Source organism: Microplitis mediator, chromosome 6, assembly GCF_029852145.1.
Source record: "Microplitis mediator isolate UGA2020A chromosome 6, iyMicMedi2.1, whole genome shotgun sequence".
NCBI classification, from domain to species: domain Eukaryota; kingdom Metazoa; phylum Arthropoda; class Insecta; order Hymenoptera; family Braconidae; genus Microplitis; species Microplitis mediator.
The window spans coordinates 19,759,027-19,782,772 of NC_079974.1; the positions used below are offsets into that span (position 1 = coordinate 19,759,027).

Genomic DNA, 23,746 nt, shown 5'->3' on the forward strand with positions numbered 1-23,746 from the left:
GCCCTCATTATGTAAGAAATTTCGATAAGCTTATAATCTGTCAGAATTTATTGACGTATAGAAAATTTTGAGGGGCCCACTGTGCCCCCATGTTTTTTTAAGTTTTAGAATTTTGAGGGGCCTACTTTGCCCCCCCCCCCACCCCTATTTGAAATTACAACCGAGAACCAGGTAGTTAATATAAAGAATTACAACATTTCAGACAATAAATTTTATAATGCGTGTCATAAATTTTTAATGTTTAAGTTGCGATTTTTAAAATTCAAATACATATCAATTGTTCCAGCATTGACCAAAAATTTTAATATTTATCCTGAAATTATAAATATTTTAATTGTAAATGTAAGAATAACTATTTAGAACGATAAAATTTACAAATCACTTTATCATGACATTACTCGTCGTTTCTCAATCTATATAGACGCAGAGAATTTTATAGTATTTTTTACACACAAAAGGGTATAGCCGGATTAATATTGGAATTCTGCCCCCATGGCTTTTTTGACTCAAACTTAGGGGGTCGATTTGGTGTCGAATGAAAATAATTTACCTCAATTTTTAGCTCTTTAACTCAAACGATATTCTAGAATTTCAAAAAAACCTGTTTTTTCGAAATTATTTTTATTTTTATAGTAAAATTCGGAATTAATCAATGATGATTTTTTTCCTAATTCTTACGAATCCAAAACATGAGAAAATCATATGATCGTGATTCTCAAACGGAAAGCCGATTTTTAACGGAGAAAAGAAAATTATAATCTTTTTTTTTTAGCCTTTTTGAAATATGTCACTCACCAAAATTCGTCAGAAAAAGTCTTTCATACTCCTCTATACTGAGGAATTTTTTTGAATTTTTTGAATTGGTGGAACAATTCCAAAAAATTAAAAACTCATTTTTTTCTTAAAATCTTGCGTTTTAATTAACTTATATTCTTTTTTAGTACAAATAAATACGTATAAAATTTTTTTTTACCAAAAATATATCTTTGCAAAAGATAAACATAAAAAATCAGTAGCCTACAGTCATTATAAGGGTTATTAATGATTCAAAAGACACTTAAAGGTAATACTTATTAGGGTGTCCCAAAAAAAAACAAAAATATATTTTTTTCAACGTCTTATGAGCTCAAAAGTTACTTTTTATTATAAAAAAAATCCTCACCGAATTTCAGCCAGATATCTTTACTATTGAGCTATCAAAAAGGGGGGTCCCTTTTCCCATTTAAAATACAAGCGAAAATTTTTCATTTTAGTTTTTTGTTATTAAGACTATGAAAAAAAATTTTTTTTTCCATTTCCACCTGGTATAATTTTATGGGGATTTAATTCTCTACAAAAAAGTGCTTATACATTATGTACGTTGAACAAACTGGGAAAAAGTTACGGGGCTTCAAAGATCAACTACAAATTCAGTTTCATCAGTGTTAAATTATTTTTTATTATTTTTCATTTTTGTTCTATCAAAATTTTTTTCTTCACATTTTGAGAAGCACGTTCTTGTAGGAAATTTAATTTCCTACAGAAAGTATTTAACATCTTATATACGTCGAGTGGATAAGAAAAAAGTTACAGGTCTTTAAATGTCAACGAAAAGTTAAGTTCACTTTTTCGTTGACAGTTAAGTTCAAAAATGTTATATTTTTTAAACTTAACTTTTCGTTGACATTTAAAGACCTGTAACTTTTTTCTTATCCACTCGACGTATATAAGATGTTAAATACTTTCTGTAGGAAATTAAATTTCCTACAAGAACGTGCTTCTCAAAATGTGAAGAAAAAAATTTTGATAGAACAAAAATGAAAAATAATAAAAAATAATTTAACACTGATGAAACTGAATTTGTAGTTGATCTTTGAAGCCCCGTAACTTTTTCCCAGTTTGTTCAACGTACATAATGTATAAGCACTTTTTTGTAGAGAATTAAATCCCCATAAAATTATACCAGGTGGAAATGGAAAAAAAAATTTTTTTTCATAGTCTTAATAACAAAAAACTAAAATGAAAAATTTTCGCTTGTATTTTAAATGGGAAAAGGGACCCCCCTTTTTGATAGCTCAATAGTAAAGATATCTGGCTGAAATTCGGTGAGGATTTTTTTTATAATAAAAAGTAACTTTTGAGCTCATAAGACGTTGAAAAAAATATATTTTTGTTTTTTTTTGGGACACCCTAATAAGTATTACCTTTAAGTGTCTTTTGAATCATTAATAACCCTTATAATGACTGTAGGCTACTGATTTTTTATGTTTATCTTTTGCAAAGATATATTTTTGGTAAAAAAAAATTTTATACGTATTTATTTGTACTAAAAAAGAATATAAGTTAATTAAAACGCAAGATTTTAAGAAAAAAATGAGTTTTTAATTTTTTGGAATTGTTCCACCAATTCAAAAAATTCAAAAAAATTCCTCAGTATAGAGGAGTATGAAAGACTTTTTCTGACGAATTTTGGTGAGTGACATATTTCAAAAAGGCTAAAAAAAAAAGATTATAATTTTCTTTTCTCCGTTAAAAATCGGCTTTCCGTTTGAGAATCACGATCATATGATTTTCTCATGTTTTGGATTCGTAAGAATTAGGAAAAAAATCATCATTGATTAATTCCGAATTTTACTATAAAAATAAAAATAATTTCGAAAAAACAGGTTTTTTTGAAATTCTAGAATATCGTTTGAGTTAAAGAGCTAAAAATTGAGGTAAATTATTTTCATTCGACACCAAATCGACCCCCTAAGTTTGAGTCAAAAAAGCCATGGGAGCAGAATTCCCATATTAATCCGGCTATGCCCTTTATATAAAAATTACTATGTCATAGTAACATGAGGACAGTATGGAAGTATTGAACAAATTAACCATTACGTAGAAATTTTTAAAATACATCGAACAGAATTTACAAGGTGCATTGTAATTTTATCCAATAACTTTAAATTTCTTAATCTGTTGCTTTGTCAAAATTACAATGCACCTTGTAAATTCTGTTCGATGTATTTTAAAAATTTCTACGTAATCGGGAATTTGTTCAATAATTCCATACTCTCCTCATGTTACTATGACATAGTACTTTTCTATAAATTTTTTACCCCATTTTTTACCCCATCGAGCTCGAAGAGCTCGAAAATGTATTCACGTCAAAGTTTTCGAGCTCAAGGAGCTCGAAAACAGCGGGAAGTTTTAGGGCTGGCCCACAGGGTCAACCGATAGACAGATTTTTTTAAGAGCTTGGCATTAAAATGGAAATAAAAAAAAAAACGGATTTCAAAAAAATTTATCAGAGATAATTTGTAAGAAATAAAATAGTCTACAAAAAATATTCCATGACATTCTATGATAAGTCCGACAGTTTCGTCGGAAAAGTAAAAAGTCGGGCCACAGCCGCACAAAATTAAAAAGAGGCGAGAAAATGGGAGAATTTGAATGTAAAGTCTTGTAAAACACGATGAGTGATACAAGTAAAATTAAAAAATAAAAAAAAATACATTCTTAATGATGAAAACAATTTAAAAAAAAAAAAAAAAACGAAAAAAAAAATTTTTTTTATCACTTTTTGAAGGGGGGCCGCTCTGCCCTACAAAAAAAAAAAAATTTTTCAGAATTTCAGCAAAATGTCCATAAATTTGTTCGAAATAGTACAAAAGTAAAGTGATCTTATGGTTGAAAGCCACAAAAAATAATAATTGGCTTAGGGGGGCCGCTCTGACCCACCCTCCCCTAACTGTGAAACAGTGAAAAGTCACTTTCAGATTTAGAGAGTGAAAAAATCGTATTGAAAAAAAATTTTAATATTACGTAAGAGACCCAATACCTGATCATTCATGTATATGTATATCTATATTTACCAAATTTTACTAAATATAGATATACAAATAACTGACGTGATTGAGTACTACACGAAAAAAACAATATAGCAGTAGCAACTCTCCGGTATAGTACTGAGTACTTTCTGTAAAAAAAAAAAAATCAGTCTATCGGTTGACCCTGCGGGCCAGCCCCAAAACTTTTCGCTGTTTGCGAGCTCAAGCGGTTTTTGCAGTGCATCTCTATTCAATGCAACTACGGTGCGTCCGCGCTGGCGTATCTCGTCAAGCCGGGCTTTGAGAACCACTTAAGCTTGGGCATCAAGTGCTAGTTGAACGAAAAACTCGCGCGGTTTAAAAATTCAAAATAAATAGTTATTTTTAAAAAAATTGTATTGTAAAGTTTGTAATGTTACAATTTTATCTTTTTGTAATTATTTTCAAATTCTTTTTTGATACGACTTTTTCCCAAAAAAAAAAAAAAAAAAAAAAAAAATCGTAAATAAAATTTATTTTGCAACAACTTTTTCTGCAAGTTGAGCTATCGAGCTCAATTAGAGCTCAAAGAAGCATCTTTATATACCCTACAATAATGTATGCTTATATATGCAAAAATGTTAATAATTGTTACAGTTATGGCTATTTGTTTATAATTTTGTATTTTCGACGCGTTTTTTGTTTACAAAAAATAATCCTACAACTTTTTTTTCCAGTAGCAACTTTTTTATTTTCAGTTATTTACATTGTTTCAAACAACTCAACACGACTTCAAAACGTTTTAAGTTTTTTGACCTCAGTTCGTATCTGAAGTCATTTGACTGTACTAGCTTTAGACTTTAGTTTTTGTATTTAATATTATTTAGCTGTGATACTGCCATCTAGCATTACTTTTAAAAATTAGAATTTTTTTTTTGTATCGGGGCCCTACTGCTCTCCCGTCCCTGGCCTCATACGTCTGGCTGCTAGATTAGGCTGCCAGCTTCAGCTTCATTTAACGTATGTCTTCCATGAATACTTTTCCATCAGCACAAGCTCTACTTACGTTACATTACATTACATTACATACATAACCATAACCACCGTATGATTTATGTATGAGACAGTTTTATACTTTAGTATTTTGTATGAAAAATTTATATTGATTAGCGGCATTCAATAGCTATCACATAAATATTTTATGTCGCGACAATCTTTTATTGCTTTATCTCGGCTATAATCGGAAAATATTTTTACAGTATTAAATAATAAAATTGTTGTTCAATAAATTTATACATACATGTATAAGTAGATGTAGATGTAGATAAAGATATGAATAATAAAATGTTAAGTTTTGTTTAAAGGAAAAATAAGTTTGCGTTAGCAACAATAAAATGGAATCAGTGTCAAGTGTCATATAAAACGTCATATTCAAAGAGCTTTGCATTTATATATTCGGAAATATGACACGCAAATTGTTGAAATGTGAGTATATTATTATAAACGATCCAATGGGTTTTATGATTAAATAAACGTGATAAATGACATTAAATAAATAATTATTATAAGCGCATCATTATTCATTATATAACGATTAATTATGCCTGATAATTTATAATTATTATTTTTTTAATTAAGCCTCACTGATGCCAAAGGATTTAATCATTATTAATAATCGATTTGTAAGCCATTATTTTAATAACAATATATTTTTTTATATATATAATTATAGATTATTATCATTTTTATCATTCAATTTTAAAAAATAGTCAATTAATTTTATTTTGTTTTTTTAAATGAATTAAATTATTTTACTGGATTTCTATCAGATTTCAAAAATTTTTTTAATTCATTTATTTTTAAATTAATAGTAAAAGTAGATTTCCACATGACTTGTAAGTTTAATTCAATAAAATATATAAAATTGAAATAAAAATTTTTTTTGTTTCATTTTACTGCGTATTGATTTTCTGAACCGGTTTCATTAAACGTACAGACGATTTTACGAATGAGTATTTATATGGAAAGATGTGAAAGAATTTATAATTATTTAAGGTGCTGTTAATTAACGATATTTAAATATAAAGTAAATTATGATCAAATGATCGAACTTTTTTTAAGTAATTGGAGCCGGATGTAATCGGCAGAGTCCATCAGATGATTAATTTATAAGATTAAAACAAACAGGTTGCTTTGATGATCGACCCACTTTCTCCAAAGGTCGTGATTAATCAAGGTTACGTATTAAGATGAAGGTTAAATTATTTAAAACAATTACGATTTATATTTTTACATAAAAATCACTACAATTTGAAATTTAAAAACAGTACTGTAAAAAAAATGGAGTAAGTCCAGGCGGTGCAGGTGCACGCAGATAATTTTACGGTGTTATTTGCATAAAAAATTTATAGAAAAATTACTATACATAGTAACCAACTGCATACTAAATATTCTGATTTAACCTCATAAATTGCACACCTCAAGCGCGAAAGCGCTGGTGTGCTTTATGATCGCTCTACTTTACTATGCAGTTGGTATAATTTTGATCTGTTGCTTTGTCAAAATTACAATGCACCTTGTAAATTCTGTTCGATGTATTTCAAAAATTTCTACAGTATCGATAATTTGTACAATAATTCCATACTGTCCTCATGTTACTATGACTAGGGTAGAGGTACCGTTTTTGGCCACTTTAGGGCCAATTTTGGACATTTGAAAAATTTAGATAAAATAATTTGTAAAAGACAAGACAAAATTAATTTTTAAAATGTACTCAAAGATACTTTTAACCCGCTATTAAAATGGCAGTTTTATTTTACACTTATTCATTAATTAAAATAAAGGATTAAATGTCCAAAAATGGAGCAGTGGCCACAAATGGTACCTCTACCCTACAGTAATTTTTCTATAAATTTTTTATGCAAAAAATACCGTAAAATTATCTGCGTGTGTTCAAATTTTCGGTGTTAAATTTCAACACCGCTAAAGGTGTATATATTCTTTACCGGTGTTGAAAAAATTTAACTTTGTGAATATTTTTACTCACTCGATCACGAAAGTTAAACAGTATTGTTATTAATTAATTAAACTATAGCTTTTTTTTCTAATTTCTATACATGGATTTTTTTACACCGATTTAATACCGCCAAATTACACCGTCTACACCCGTATTCTTCCATTTCAACACCGCTCTTTTTACAGTGTAGTTTTAAGATAATATTATGCAATTTTTTCTATCGACAGCAAATACAGAAAAATAATTTATTATTTGAAAAAATTATTCTCGGCAGGAAAATTGGATTCTTCCGTAAAGTTTAAAATATATTTAATTCAATTGATTTTAGATCCATTGATCGTAAGCAAATTACCATCCAATTTAATATATCGCATGTCGTTAAATAATCGATTCAGTATATCCTCATCTAGTAGTTTAATTTGAAACCAGCCTACACTAGATTGCTAATACTATTTTATCATATAGAATACAATTTATGCGGACTTGTCCTTCATGGTGGGTTCTAGTCATTACGTAGTTTGCGAATTTAAACAGTCGGCTAGCACCGGCTTGTTTGACGGTATGACAGCATTAGGGTGAGTTATATAATGCCTGTAAGATATCATACAACATAATAATATACGTTGGCTCGGTAATAATATTACGTTCGAACATCGTATTCGCGCGTTTACTATTTCGCAGACAGAAAATATAGACGAGTCAATGCGCTGCTAAATCAGCATTTAAAGTGACACTTAAACTTTTTAGTCGCTACATATTTTATCTGAACACAGCATATCGTGACTTGAGCCAAGTCGACGAATAAATAAAAGCAGACTCTTTAAAAATTAACTGAAATGCAAACGACAAATGAGAAGTAAAAAAGTAACTAGTAAACTCAAGTTTATTATAAAACTTTTATAATTATATATTTATTTTTATCATTTTCCAGATTTATTTTTCTCGGCTTAATCTACTCCATTTGCTTTGTGGAAATTTTTTAAAGGAAACCGGCTATCACCCAACCAACAACAGCTTCTCTTATACATTTTCGATTACTGAGTTGGAAGAAGAACTCAAGGGTGAAGGGAAAGCAAAGCTGGATATAGAAACTAGTTTCTTATTTTTTTATTCTTATTTATTTTTTTTTTTTACTTCTTCTTCTTCTTCTTGAATGCTTCAAGTAGTAAAAGAAGATGGTAAAAACTTCTTGCCGCGAATCACGATAGCATCCAACGAGAGATTGTGAAAAGTGCTTAAATAATCTAAACTCAGGATTCAAAACGTATAAGTTTCCTACTTTACTCCTATTTCTTACCTACCAGGCGAGATACTACTCTACTATAATATACAAAAGTGTTGAAAACTGAATCAAGTTTATATATATGTATATATAATTTTTATTTCAACAATACTGTAGTAAAGTTTAAAAAAAAAAATTTTTTCTATTAATATTTGATATTTTCTTTCAATCTTTTCATGCCTTTACTTATCATCAAAAATGCATTAAAAATTTTTCTTCTTTGTAAAAAAAAAAAAAACTTTTTTTTTTTACGTTCAATTATGAAAAATATTTTTAGCTGAAAATAAAAAAAAAAGAAATGAATTTTTTCGGTGAAATAGTAAGACAGGATGTTATTGAGAGATTTTAAAAATAAAAAAAACCGAGGCTTGGAAAAATGTGTTTTGAGTATCACGAATAAAAAGATTTCAAGTGACGTTAAACGTGTGTTGTAGTGAAAACGTTTTTATATATATTTGAAGGCCGATCACTTTAGTTATTCTAAGAACTTCGAGTTATTCTTTGAGCTTATATTAAGGCTGTGTAAATCCACTTGCTTTTACAATGCATACCCAATCACTCACTTGATCAATCATTTTACTTTTTTTTACCTCTATTCTTTCCGACATTTTTTTCCTTTCAGGTGGGTAAGAAAATCCCACAGCACACGATATTCACGTACGTCAATAAATTCACGACTAGGGTATGCAAATGTGCCTCGATTGTCGACGTATGCTTTCAATCGGAAATATATTTTTTTTATTTTTCTGTAGAACGTTATAAAAATAAATAAATAAAAAAATAAAATAAACCAAGTATTACTTTATGATTATTTTTAAAACGTGGTTTTAAATTTGAACAAATTTTTTTTTTTTTTTTTTAACAGGGTGGCTACAAGGAAATGATTTCAAATTTCCCTAATATTTTCCGATTTTCCAGTAAAGACAAGCGAAAATTTGGATTTTTTTTTTTTTTGATGATTTTCTGAGGGTTACTCCGGAATCGTGTATAATAAAAAAAATTCAAGACCAGATTTAAAAACTAGACACAAAGCTACAATTTGTCTTCTTAGTATTTGTTATATGACCATTTATGAACCTGAAGTTAACAGACAATTAACAGTTTTTGGATTTTTTTTTTAACAAATCAATTATGAAAAAGCAAAAAATAAAAATATACACATGTAGAAAATTTTGAAAACTACAGGTGCAACTTTTTCGAATATTTTTTTCCAAATAATTTATAGTTTAAAAAAAAATTCAAAAATTAATAGGCGTCGGCTACCTTCCCTGGTGGAAATTTTTTGGGAGTTTTCTCTGAAAAACTCAGTTCCAAAGTTCTAAAGACTTTTTCAAAGTTCTAAAGACTTCTTCTGAATTTTTCAGAGAAAATTCCCAAAAATTTTCACCAGGGTTCAGTCTCATGTCCATTTTCCTTCGAGTTGCAGCCGGTTTAAAATTACAAAAATTTGAAACTTTTTCAAAATTTTTTAATTTTTCTGACTAGTGTAATATTGAGAAATTCCAAAATTTTCAACTATCGCAATTAAATTCCGGATACTTTTTAAAATTCCCTGACATTTCTATGCTATTTCCCGGCTGCATAAAATTCCCTAATAATTCCCGAGTTTCCCGGTTTAAATTTGACTTTGAATTAATTGACATAATTTTGTTATTGTATGCGAGTAGAATGACTAATAAAGAATTGTCTAATTTAAATAAAAAACGTGACGACTTGTTGGGAGAATGCAAATGATAAATTAATGTATTTAAAGTAAACACAATATATGTGTATAGTTAAATCAAATGAAGACTTGAATGAATAGACAACCAAGTTGCACAACATTTTGCGAATCTATAGATGACGACTGCACTTGTGATGTGACATTTTAATTGACCCTACGAAATGGTTACAAACCACATAACAAATGTTATACTTTATGTATATATATATTAAATTGCTCTTGATTTTTTCTAAAAGATAAAAATTCATCAGAATGTTCTTTGCAATCTCATCTTGCTTATTAAATTTACATTATATATAAATATATATATATATTTTTTTTTTTAATTACTAATTCAAAATGTTAAATATTACAATTTAAATAATTTCCGTTAATTTGAGCTTTTCATTGCGATTAATTTATAATGGAAAAATAAATAATGTTGACGTTAATTATAAATGTTTTGCGTACTAATTACACTAGAGTTTTCCATCATGTATTGAAAAAATAAATTACTTGATGCATACATTATTAATTGAATCGTAAATTATACATTCGAATGATCACAATTAAAATAATTTAATTACTTGTTTATTGTTTTTTTTTTTTTTATATTTTATTGGAAAGGTCATAAAATTATTCTGGAAGCAATTCTTTAATGGGTTATAATTTTTATATGTTAAAAGATTCAAGAGGAATTAGAGTTTTTTTTAGTATAAAATTTTTGAAGAAGTCAATGGAAAATAATTTAAAATGATATAATTTCAAAGGTCTAATTAAATATTCAAAATTTTAGCGCGCAAACTAATTAAAATTTAAGATTGGAAAAAATGTTCGTCATCTTATAAGTTTTTTATCGCGAGCATGAAAATTAAAATTATTTTTTATTCATACATGCAATTAAGTTCTGGAACTCGTATTCAAATGTGTAGAAAAAAAAATCAAATACTAAGAAAAAAAAATCTGATATTTCTCAACTGGATAATTATTTTTTTTTTTTTTATTGTCATTCCTTCAATAATTATTTCGTTCTTTTATTTACTTTTCGCAAAAATAAACATCAATTTTCTTTAATTAAGAAAATTTTTTCCAAGCCAAATATTGTTTATTAAAATAAAAATAATTGTCATATAAACTTTACTAGCATACTTAGCAACAGAGTGGATGCGGTGCAACGTAAATTTCTCAATTCTATCCTATTTCATCAGGCCTAAGGGCTGAAGATTTGTGCCTGGTTTCAAATCAATAATCTACCCACTCGAAGACAAATAACTGACCTGATCTTCTTCTATAAAATCATCAATGGATTGATCGATTCGCCTGATATACTAGGAAGCTTTGCTATAGTTTGTAATAAACCGTGTCTCAGGAGCAATCGAATAATTAACACGCTAAGATCTAACAAAAACTACGTAGTTAATGGACCGTACAATAGAATAGCTAACCAAGTCAACGAGTTCAATTTCGGACATCGATTTTTTTCGTGGATCTCTATCAGTTTTTCACTCAAATATTAAAAATCTCTTAAATAATTAATCAAGTGTTTTCTTTCCTCAATCAAAAAGTCAAAGTTGAATTATAATTGAATTCGTTCCTCCTTTTAAATCATAGTTTTCCTCATATTTATTACTATATATTTTGTAACCAGTTGTACACTGAGAAAAAAAAATACTTTTATTAAGAACATTTATTTGATATAAGAACATATATTCTTGATAATTTTCAAGAATATATAATTTTGTCTTAAGAGTTCCTAGAATTGAAGGAAATAATTTTTATTTGATCCAATAAAGCTATTCTTTTGTTTACTTATAATATAAAATCAAATTCACATAATAACAATAATAAATTTGATGCTCTTTCCTCAAGAAATTGATAATTATTAATAATAAAATAAATATTTTGAACGGATTTCTTGAACCAAGAAATTCTTGTTTGGAAAATAGTATTTTTTTCTCAGTGTATATAGCCGATTAGCGTTTGATATTAATAAATAAATGAATAAATTAATAAATAAAAACAAACTACTTCCATTGTTTACAAAGCGTAAATTTTTAAACTTCCCGCTATGAAAATTGAAAATTTTTGGATCTTAAAACCAGCGGGAAGTTTTGGGGTTGGCCTACAGTCACCCGTTTTTCAGATTCTTGTAGATTTTGATTGCGAATTAATAATTCTCCTATATACCCCTACTCAAAAAATTTTATTTTAATTGATAATATTTTTCAAAGCACAAGTACTTGAATGAACTTTAGCTACATAAAAATAATTGAAAATGAAAATAGTTTTGTATATTTAAACTGTTATCGTTTGCGTCAAGTATAATAATAACAATGATTGAATATTACATTGTTACACGGTCAAATTATTATAGAACGTGAGGTGAATAGTGTAATACACGAGGGTAATACATGTATGTGTGTACGGATGTATGGATATGTCTAAAAGCCCACTAGCTGGTTGACTGGCTGGCAGGTAGCATACATACAATAGCTTTCCGCTTAATCGGATGATTATTATGAGATCATTTCAACAGCTGACCAGCTGCTAGTACAGAGAGAGAAAGCTTATACACGTACACATATTCCATACAATAATGTATATATACACCCATACATACACACAATACCTTATAGAATTTACACAACATACACGAACAAGTGATGTCTTTATTCTATACCATAATTCTCCTCCAGCTAATAATCGTGTCTAACGCACCTTCATTATCGGCGTACATGCATGTCATCTAACTAATATACGACACAAAACTTGAATCCATTAAATCTATATTGACAAGCATTAAATCAATACACCAACAGCGACAATTCAAAATTATTTTTTTTCCAGAACTCATAATTTAATTCCTTGAATTTTAATTCTACTTAAATCACGCCGTTAATTCATTTGATTGATTGTTTATATCCGTTTTATTCATTTAATATATGACAAATATTTATTTATAAACGACAATTGTCTACAATTGATATATTTTTTTTTTTTTTTTTTTTTTAATGATAGGAAAATTATTTATGATCTCAAAGTTAGTAGACAATTAAAAATTTTCGGATTAGCTTTTCAAAAAATCAGTTGCGAATAAAAAAAAAACTAAAAATATGCACATGTAGAAAATTAAAAAAACTATGGGTGCAATTTTTTCAAATATTTTTTTTTATAATTTATCGTTTCTGAAAAGATCTAAAAATTATTAGACGTCAGCAACTTCAGTATTTATTTATTTTACGGTAAATTAATTGATAGAAAAAAATTCAAATTTTGAGTTGGCTATGGGTTGAAAAGTGAGAAAAAATGAGACCTGATAAATTAAAAATTTTAAAAAATTAATTCTTGATTAGACGTATCTCAGTATGAAAAAAATGATCTGTTGTGTAGATGATTAAAACACTCATGAGATATTTCTGTTGTCTTATTCTCATGTTTGATTATAAAATGACAGTGTAAGAATGAGTATAGTAGATGAGGGTATAAGCGGAAATTTCTCGTCAACACGTCAACCAACAAACGATGACAGCGTGTATAAAAGAAACAACAGATAAGTGTTACGATCATGTTGAACTATGAGTAAAAGTGCCACTGCTCTATTTCTCTAGATGAATTTTAGTTCAACACGCGAGATTTTAAATTGTTACGTCAGTTTTTAAAAATAATAAATCAAGTATTAGAATGTTAATTTAAAAAGTAATCAACGGACAACTTGGAAGATTATTATTTTTTTTTATTGTCAGCTACAAAAAAAATTCTTATGATTACTTTAGATTTTTTCATTATTGTAAATTGTCACCGGACGAATAATGGACTCCATACTTAAACTCGTGTCGTTTTAGACATGACGGTAATTAAATAAGACTTTTAACGGAAGCGCCAAGGTAATTTTGTTCAATTGCGTGAACTTGGCATGCTTTTGTCGTTTTATTAAACAATTTTAGATAATCTTATCTTTAGTTAACGCCATAAAAAAAATAATAATCATTAAATTTTAATTTTATACACAATAAATTTTTTAAAGCCGCCACTTTAAATAGTCCATTAGAAAAAAAAATCTATAATTAAATCTCGAGAAGCTTTTAAAAAATTTTAAAAATAACCCAATTGAACAAAATAAAAACTAAGTAATGCAAGCAAAAAATAAATAGTCGGTTATTCCCAAGTGATAAAAAATAAATAAAAAATTTGTGTAACAAATTACAGTTAAACATACGACTTTCAATTAAAAATGTAATTTAAAAATGAAAATAAAATATATATATGAATATGGCTTAATCCCAAAGGGTTGAACTTTTGACAGGAACTGGAATACTCTCTGATAGATCAATATCTCGGGAGGATATATAACTCTCTACGCGGTTGATCTGCTGCCCGAGTTTTTGTCTCGATTCAACCGAGAGAATGTATGATATATAGTATTAAATCAACCAGACGAAACACTAGATGAGTGAGTTGAGATGAGATGAGATGAGAAGAAAAGAGAATAGAGGAGGTCAGACAACCAAGAGCCATAGCCACGGGGTTACAAACAATATAACGCGAGAGATATTACTTTAAAACTGTAACTGTTTTCTGCCTTTGAAAAGAAGACCGTTAAAAATTGTATGTATGTTATAATATATATCTCCATACATCAGTAGATATACATGTGTATGTATATGTTTATACATATTTATGTGTAAGTGAATTGTAAATGTTTTAGATTTTATATTCCCTCGTATACCTGTCGCAAAATATATATATGTATATATAGCGGCGTAAAAACGACGAATAAAAATTCTAGTAGTCCATAGCTGTATAGTTTGTGTGAAGTTACATCGTATTGCGAGTATAGGGCATGAATTGAACTCACCGGAAACTGGAGCAAGGATGTATGACCCAGTGACCTGCAGCTTTTTGCCTAATTCTTTCCTTCATAAGGGCTTTTTTGCTACCGAATAATTTCATCGCCAATTTGTTGTCTGTAGGCTGGAACAACGCCTGCAGTTGATTTTTTAAGAAACTCTGCTTTACTTCTTGGCCCGGTAGACCCGGGCCCAGTTCTTCTTTCGGCGTACCATAGAGCGACACGTCGTCCACTCCGAAGTGGACTTTGCCGCTGCCTTTGTAATTCATCTCGTTGCCTGTAATTTGGTTAACAATAATTTTATAATTAGTAATTTGTCATTTTGAATATCCGGGGAATTAGTTTTAATTTTATTGTACAGTGTAAAAAGAGCGGTGTTAAAATACAATACCATCGGTGTAGGCGGTGATAAATCGGGGTAAAAAAAAATTCCACGGAATTAAAAAAAAAATGTATTACATATAAAAATTTAATGAATATTATCTGGGGGAATTTGAATTTTGATATGTACTCATTTAAATAATTATTTATGTTGTACGGAATTTATTTGAAAATTACACGCAGAGAATTTTACGGTATTTTTTGCATCAAAAATTTATAGAAAAATTACTATAGGGTAGAGGTACCATTTGTGGCCACTGCTCCATTTTTGGACATTTGATACTTTATTTTAATTAATGAAAAAGTGTAAAATAAAACTGCCATTTTAATAGCGGGTTAAAAGTATCTTTGAAAACATTTTAAAAATTAATTTTGTCTTGTGTTTTTTACAAATTATTTTATTAAAATTTTTCAAATGTCCAAAACTGACCCTAAAGTGTCCAAAAACGGTACCTCTACCCTAGTTATAGTAACATGAAGACAGTATGGAATTATTGTACAAATTACCGATACGGTAGAAATTTTTGAAATACATCGAACAGAATTTACAAGGTGCATTGTAATTTTGACAAAGCAACAGATTAAATTTATACCAACTGCATAGTAAAATTTATTAGGTTAAATCAGAATATTTAGTATGCAGTTGGTATAAATTTAATCTGTTGCTTTGTCAAAATTACAATGCACCTTGTAAATTCTGTTCGATGTATTTTTTAAATTTCTACAGTATCGGTAATTTGTACAATAATTCCATACTGTCTTCATGTTACTATGTATAGTAATTTTTCTATAAATTTTTTATGCAAAAAATACCGTAAAATTCTCTGCATGTACACAATTTCACTCCCACCATTTCAATCACCAATTATTTAATTAATTAAAAAAAATACTGTTCAACTTTCGTACTCTCTAAACATGAATAAGTGAAATAAGTGAAAATTCACTAATTCTCAGTGCCAGCCGAACCACTTTTTGAAATTAGTGGTTCGGTTTGCACTTGGATTTAGTGAATATTCACTTATTTTCGCTAATTCATATTTAGAGAGTGATCAGGTAAGTAAAAATATTCACAAAATAAAATATTTTCAACTCCAAAAAAAAATTTAACACCGGTAAAGAATATTTACACCTTCAGAGGTGTTATTTTACACCGCTATCAGTGTTAAAATTCAACACCTACACTGCCTGGACTTACCCCGGTTATTTTTTACAGTCTAGCAGTTTTGAATTCCTCTGGGATAAAAAAAATAAATTGTTGAGCGGAGAGTATGGATATTGCTCTCGGGTCGTTAATGGTGAAATTTTTGGGTCTCAAGTACTTTTAAAAAAGATAGTTTATTGGAAACAGAGTCTAGGTATTACTGATCGTAAAAACGATAGGTCAATTGAGCGGGAAATCCTCCGAGTACTTTTATAACCTTCATACTTTCCGTATCTTCGCGTTTGATTTTTCGACGGCTGTTTTTTTTTACTCAGCAGTCGCTTGACTACCCACGCATTTTTATGCACATATTTTTTTTACACTACACTCACGCTCGTTTTTTTAATCATCATTTGTGTTAATTAATTTTGAATACCCTAGAATTTAATTAGTTCATATTTATTATTGTTTTAAATTAAATTTATTAATTAACAGTTTTGTTGAATTTTTAGTTTGTAAAAATAAAAGAATTGTATAATTGAAATACGTGTTTAAATTTTATTTTATCTATTGATTAAAGTTCAAAACTTTTCCATGTACAATTAAAATTTTATATGTATATTAATAAATGTGACAAAAAAAATTATTAACTTGTCATTGGATGAAAAAATAAATAATAATAGCGGGTAATTCTTGATCTTGAATTTAAAAAAATAAATATAATGTTTAAACGCGGAAATTCTTAAATGTTGGTACATGAATTCCGTCAATTTACAGAATTACATTATCAGTAACGATCCAAGGTCTAATATCTCTTCATTCTCCACATTAATCTTAATTTACAAGTATAACATCGACAAATTAAGATTTACGTGACAAGGATACATACGCGAATTGTTACAATTATTTCACGGAGTATGAATTTGAACGGCGATGCGTGAAAAAAAAAATTAGACTAAACTTTACGTTAAATTTCTTCGAGCATAAAGATAATGATAATTACTACTAGCATAATAATAACAGTAGTAGTGATAAAAAAAAAAAAAAAAAAATAGTTAGTAGATATTTAGCGAAGTAAAAAAAATTTTAGCTCACCTGTATCGTTAAGAAAATCGGTAATGAGAAGAGTCTCGTCGTCTAACGCAGTGACGAGGCTGTCGGTGCACGTGTTTGTGTTCTCGATACTGATTTTGATGCTGTCATCCTTATTTAACCGCGGATGATTATTGGAGGATACATTGTTGCCAGTACTGTAATAACTATTGTTGATATTGTTGCCGTGCGGCTGGCTGAGATGTTGATGGGGTGAACGGACGGACTCGGTGCTGCTGGTGTGCAGGCCAACCCCCGTGGTCGCCCTGCCGTTCACCAGACGAAGACTTGGGGCTCGCCTGCCACCTCCTGAAGTGGCTCGCCCGCCCACACCACCTCCTTCTCCCTCCCTGAAACATTTTTTATTATTTATTAGTAATGATAATCATTATTATTTATGTGTTTAGTAAAACATTAAAGCAATTAATAATAATTAATTTCATGAAAATATAATTTTTTGCACACCTTAGGTGTGAAAGTGCTGAGTGTTTCACTCGCTTGAAAATTTCTGGTGTAGACTCACGTTAAATAGTTTAAAAAAGGACTCAATTTAACACCACGTGGTGTTAACATGAAATAACAACGGTGTAGGTGGTGTTGAAATACTGGTGTTAAATCGGTGTAAAAAAAAATTCCACGTATAGATATGAATGTATAGAAAAGAAAAAGGAATGTATTACATATAAAAAAATATGAAAATTTAATGAATTTTATCAGGAGGAAACTTTAATTTTGCTGTGTATTTATTTGAATAATTATTTATGCTATACGTAATTTATTTAAAAATTACGCAATTTTACGCCCACTATTTTAATCACCAATTATTTAATTAATTAATAAAAACACTGTTTAATTTTCGTAATCGAGTAAGCAAAAATATTTACAAAGTAAAATATTTTAACAACGGGAAATTTTTTAACACCGGTAAGGAATATTTACTCCTTCGGCGGTGTTATTTTAACACCGCTTTCGGTGTTAAAATTTAACACCGAAAATTTTAACACCTACACCGCCCAGACTATTCCAGTTTTTTTTACAGAATATCAACTTGTAAAAATAATTGAGAGGGCTTTGATCAATAAATATGATGCGATTTTTCATGAATTAACTTAATTATTCATATCAGAAAGTAAAATTAAACTTTTATTTTCGGTGACGTCGATGAAGCTGAGAACAAACTTGTAAAGACAGTAACTTTTGAAAGATATAATGAATCTACAAAATTATTCTTGGATGTATTTTAGATTCTAGTAGATTTGAACTTGATAACATATCACTACTTAAATATTTTTAGTTTGCTTACAACAAATAAATTAATTCTAAAACCGGTGTATTGTAATCTGAGCAGCCATATTTGTTTTCTATTTCTATCCCGCACCGGCAACAGCGTTGCCGTAGTAGTAAAAAAAAATTTACGAGTTCTAAAAAAACGGCGGGTTGTTTAAATTTAATCGGATAATAGATTTAATTTATAATTAACAATTGTTTTAATTAAGTTGCAAATGTTAATAGCTTAAAAAAGTGATACTAAATTGTGGAAAAAAATTTATTGCGGGTTGTGTGATTCAATAAAAAATTTATTTTAAAGTTTTAAAAATAAAAAATGTTGTTAACATTTTGATTTATCTGTTAATTACAGTTAGTATTTTATTCTTCAACTATTAAATTTTTATGTTTCAACAGTAACTTGGTATTATAAACCATAACATCTTATGCTCTTAATAATAGGTGCTTTTATAGTAAACCATAACGCCCTTTTATTGTTTAACGCAATGCTATTTTATTATTCGTAAGTACTTTATATACTGTATAAATGTAACGATTTTTACGTTGGCTTTTATGCATTCTCGAGTACGGCTTTGAGTATCAAATTAAATTATTTGGTCGACAATATATATATATATATATATATAGCAAGCTCGGATTAGAAAGGATTTTTAAATTTCACGCCTGCAGTTGAGATCAAACGAATTTTTTAAATTTTACTTTCACGTCAGAATATAATTTTTGATTTTTCAGAACTAAACTATTAATAATTTATTTTATATTTTAGATTTTAACTAACAATATATATGTATATATATATATATACGTACATAACTTTAACACGATAGTCGAGTATGTTAAAGTTATTTGAGGATTCTAAAAATATATAAAACTCCTGAGTAGGTCATTATATGGTTTAAAAAAGACAAGAATTAATGTACCTGCGAGGAAAGTAAAGAAAAAAAATATCATATATAAATAGTAAAAAATATTATGTAATTGATCCAAAATTTTCAGGCTAGATTTTAAAGATTCTAGTGTATTAAATTAATACATTAAATTTTTTTTTCAAAATGTTCAATTTATTTGTTTTTCAAAACTTTGAAAATGTTAACTAACATTCATAAGATAAAAAAGGCCATTCGGCATTCGAAATGGAAGTAGATTTTTATATATATATAATTTAATAATCATCCATCAAAAATTTTCAAAGATATAAACAATGGCATTGTCACCATAACACATGAGTCAATTATGTGACTTTGAACCCTTATTAAAAGTGGAACAATTATCGTAAAACAAAAAATAAAAAGAGGAAAATATAGCTTTTTTTATCAGCTATCAAGTTCTTTTTACATAATAAGGATAGATATAGCCGTTAAAAAGTTATTTACGAAAACAACCGAAAAAGTAGGATTTTTCGTTATTTTTGAAATTTCAAATGTCCGCCATTTCTAAACTAGTTGACCGATTTTGCTTATCTTCGAACTTAACCGTGATAATCGTTCATAGAATAAGTGTGCCAAGTTTCATTAAGATCCGTCAAAAATTATGACCGCTATCGTCGCAACATGGCGCGTTATATTACATATATATAAACTTTTGAACCGATGGTATTTTTGGAAACTACTCGGAGAATTATGATAGGCTTTGGCAAAATTCTTTGAAAATTCCACCATGAGGACAAATGCAAAAGATAGCTTTCTATGAAATCTACTAAAAAGTTACTTTGACATAAATGGTCTGTGTAAAAAAAATAATACAAATTTTTTATGGGCCGTTTCCAACATACAGATTGTGTTGATCTTAACACAATATTTTTTACGGTATATATTTATATATATATAGAGGGAGAATTAAGAGTCAAGGGCCAAAATAGAGAGACATCGGAAGCTCCCACGGGTTAACATCCATCTTCGGCAACTACAAATATATTTAATGACACATATGTAACCAACATACATTTATATATTTAATAACATACATATAAATATATATATATATATTCATAATGTTTAACCCTGAACGAACGGTTGGCATCAGCATCTATTTTAAGAAATCTTAAACTCTCAGTCGATGCTCCCAGTTTATTTTTCGACAAATATTTAATTTAGCCAACTCATATGCACATTGATTTTAATTATTGTTTGAATAATTTCATTCCATTGATACACTTATAAAAATAAATAACTATTTTTAAATAAAAAAAACAGAGTAATAATAAAAAATATATGAATTTAATGAAGAGGAAAATTCCATGAGCAGAATGCAAAATAATATTTTTAAAAACTCTTGAATAATATTTATCATATTATAAGCTTAATTATTGCTTTTGTGTTATAATTAACATCAAAGTAAAAATTTTGTTAGTATTTATTATTGTTAACGACTGATAAATATTATTGATTGATAAAGTAAGGTTGTTTCATTGAAAATATATACAAAAACACTTGAGTAAATATAATAATATAAATAATAATTATAATATACGATGGATTATTCATTGAGTAAATACAATTTTAAAAATCATTTTAATTTATATCGGTTATTATAAATTTGATATCTTTATTTTATGCGTATATATATAGGTATATATATAATTACGAAATGAATAAATAATAAAAGTAAATGTATGATTGAGCAGTAAATTTATATTGAAATAAAAATTAATAGTATATAATATATATTAATATTTTTAACGATGAACAAGACATCAACATTACAGTGAAATTCCATTTTAGATTTTATCACGAACCGAAACTACCTTTGAAATCACCTCACGTTCAATTGTATGCACTTAAATAGTAGTGTACTCTACGACAGAAAGGAAAAAATGACCCATTCAAAACTAAAATGATGCTATTCAAATTTCAATACAATAACCCTCGAATTAATACGTTATCGGAAATCTCTTGAAAAATAATTTTAATATTTTTCTTTTTCAAAAAAATACTTTGATAAAAATGTAATTAAATAATTACCTATATATATTCAATAAATCGATTAAATTTCAATGATTCAAAAGTTAGTGGACAATTAACAATTTTCGGTTTTTTTTCTGCAGTTCAATTTCAGAAAAGAAAACTAAAAATATGCACATGTAGAGAATTAAAAAATATATAGATGCAATTTTTTGAAATATTTTTTCCAAAATTCAAAAATTATTCGCCCTCGGCTGATTTCAGTGCCGTAAATTTTTATGATACTAAAGTTAGCCGACGTCTAATATTTTTTTAATTTTTTTTAAAACGATGAATTATAAAAAAAATAATATTTGAAAAAATTGCACCTACAGTTTTTAAAATTTTCTACATGTGCATATTTTCAGATTTCGAATTTTTTTTATTGATTCGTTGAGAAAAAACTCCGAAAATTTTTAACTGTCTATTAGCTTCGTGATAAGAAATTTTAAGCGATCCTGAAGTTAGCAGACAATTAAAAATTTTTGGATTTTTTTTGACAATTAAATTTGAAGAAAAAAAAAAAACTAAAAATATGCACATGTAAAAAATTTAAAAAACTATATGTGCAATTTTTTGAAATTTGTTTTTTATAATTTCTCGCTTAAAAAAAATCCAAAAATTATTAGACGTCGGTCAAATTCAGTATCATAATTTTAATTGTTAATTATTTCGATGAGAATTTTTTTTTAAGACGATTTAATTGTTATACTTTCTAAGACTTAGCAAGTTTGTAAGAAATATTAATAACTGTTATTATTTAAAATAGTTATTGTGTATATATATAATAAATACTACAATGTTGATACTTAAAAGCATGAAAAGCTATTATCAAAACTTTATTATAACCTTTTTAACAAAGTACAATTGTTGATAACGTCAGCAATTATCAAAGTTAAAACAATAAATTTATCCTCGGGGCATTTTCATTAATTTATAAGTCGTATCGTATAAACCAACTCATATCGATATGTATTTTAATTACTAATAAAATAATAATAGTAATAATATTTATCAAAGTAACAAAAAAATTTTCTATTCAACATAAATATTATTTTCCATTTTTTGTCGTACGCCGACATTATTTTTATCCAAATGTATTGATTCAAAGTTTGAATAAAAAGTTACATATTTCAGTGCATTCTACTAACATATATGAAAAATAAATAACAAACAAAAACTTATACCTTTGTTGTTTTTATAATTAAATTTATTATAAGCTCGAGTGTTTTACTGGATATAAAATACTAAAACACAAGGTAATTATAATATTTATTTTTTGCTCCAAAAGAATTGAATAAAAAGTTTTTTTTTGTATAAAATGACCTCTACATCAATTCCTTCCCTTCGCAAATGCTAATATGGTAAAAAAAAAAAGTTATAATCTAAATCTAACAATTTTTGTAATTTTTCAAAAATAATTTATGGTAAAATCGAGGTTAGTGGTTTGATTAACGTGACCGAATGTGCATCGTTAAGTGGCATTAAATCGCTGATAAATGACTCGATAACGTATACTACTTTGATTTCACTATCGCTTATATTACTTGATATGGAAAATAAAGAAAGCATTGATCGTTGTAATCTACAGAAAAAAATTTCAGTCAACATATAGTTGGATTTCTTTTACTGTACACAGAAAAAAAAGGATTTTTTGGAGTAAAAAAATGTTTACTCACCCTGGGAAATTTTTTTACTGACCCTAAGAAATTTTTCCGTACGGAAAAAATATATACCCGGGCAAATCTGAATATATGTCGCATATATGAGACATATATTCAATTTTTCCCGGATATATACTTTTTTCGTTCGGGGTTTCACATTAAGAATTGAAAACGAAAATTCTATCGGGCAAAGAAAAAATTTCTAGTCATAAGAAAATTATTGTGTTCATTTCATAATTTAAAATTTTTCTTGCGCCAAGAAATCCTTTCTTCCTGTGTAATATTTCTTTTGCAAACGTCCGAAATTATTTAACACGTGCTAAAAAAGTTTATCACAATTTGGCCCTTACTTACAATTCTCAAAAACACTAAAAGTTTTCAAATATTTACCGTAGCACAAAAAAATATTTCGTTCCGTGCATTGCTATCTTGAAATATTTTTCAGGTCTTATCGATCATACTATAGTTTTATAGAACACGGAATTTCAAACTTTTGAAAAAATAAATAAGTAAACGAAATTATTATTATTACATTTAAAAATGCCGCGAACTTTAAATTTTGAGTTTATTGACTTATTCTACCAGACTTTTTTTCTAGGCCATATAATTCTCAACAAAATTTC

At 27.7% G+C, this 23,746-nt stretch overlaps 1 protein-coding gene across 8 annotated transcripts in view; it reads right to left on the reverse strand.

The window, feature by feature from the left end:
* LOC130669557 (potassium/sodium hyperpolarization-activated cyclic nucleotide-gated channel 2) overlaps positions 1-23,746 on the reverse strand; it is a 185,714-nt gene that overhangs the window by 74,846 nt on the left and 87,122 nt on the right. For all 8 annotated transcript variants that reach the window (XM_057472521.1, XM_057472525.1, XM_057472524.1 and 5 more), the window contains 2 exons: positions 17,237-17,583; positions 14,626-14,896 (listed from right to left, as the gene is read on the reverse strand). In XM_057472521.1, the coding sequence (XP_057328504.1) occupies positions 14,626-14,896; positions 17,237-17,583 (618 nt within the window). The remainder of the gene's footprint in view (positions 1-14,625; positions 14,897-17,236; positions 17,584-23,746) is intronic.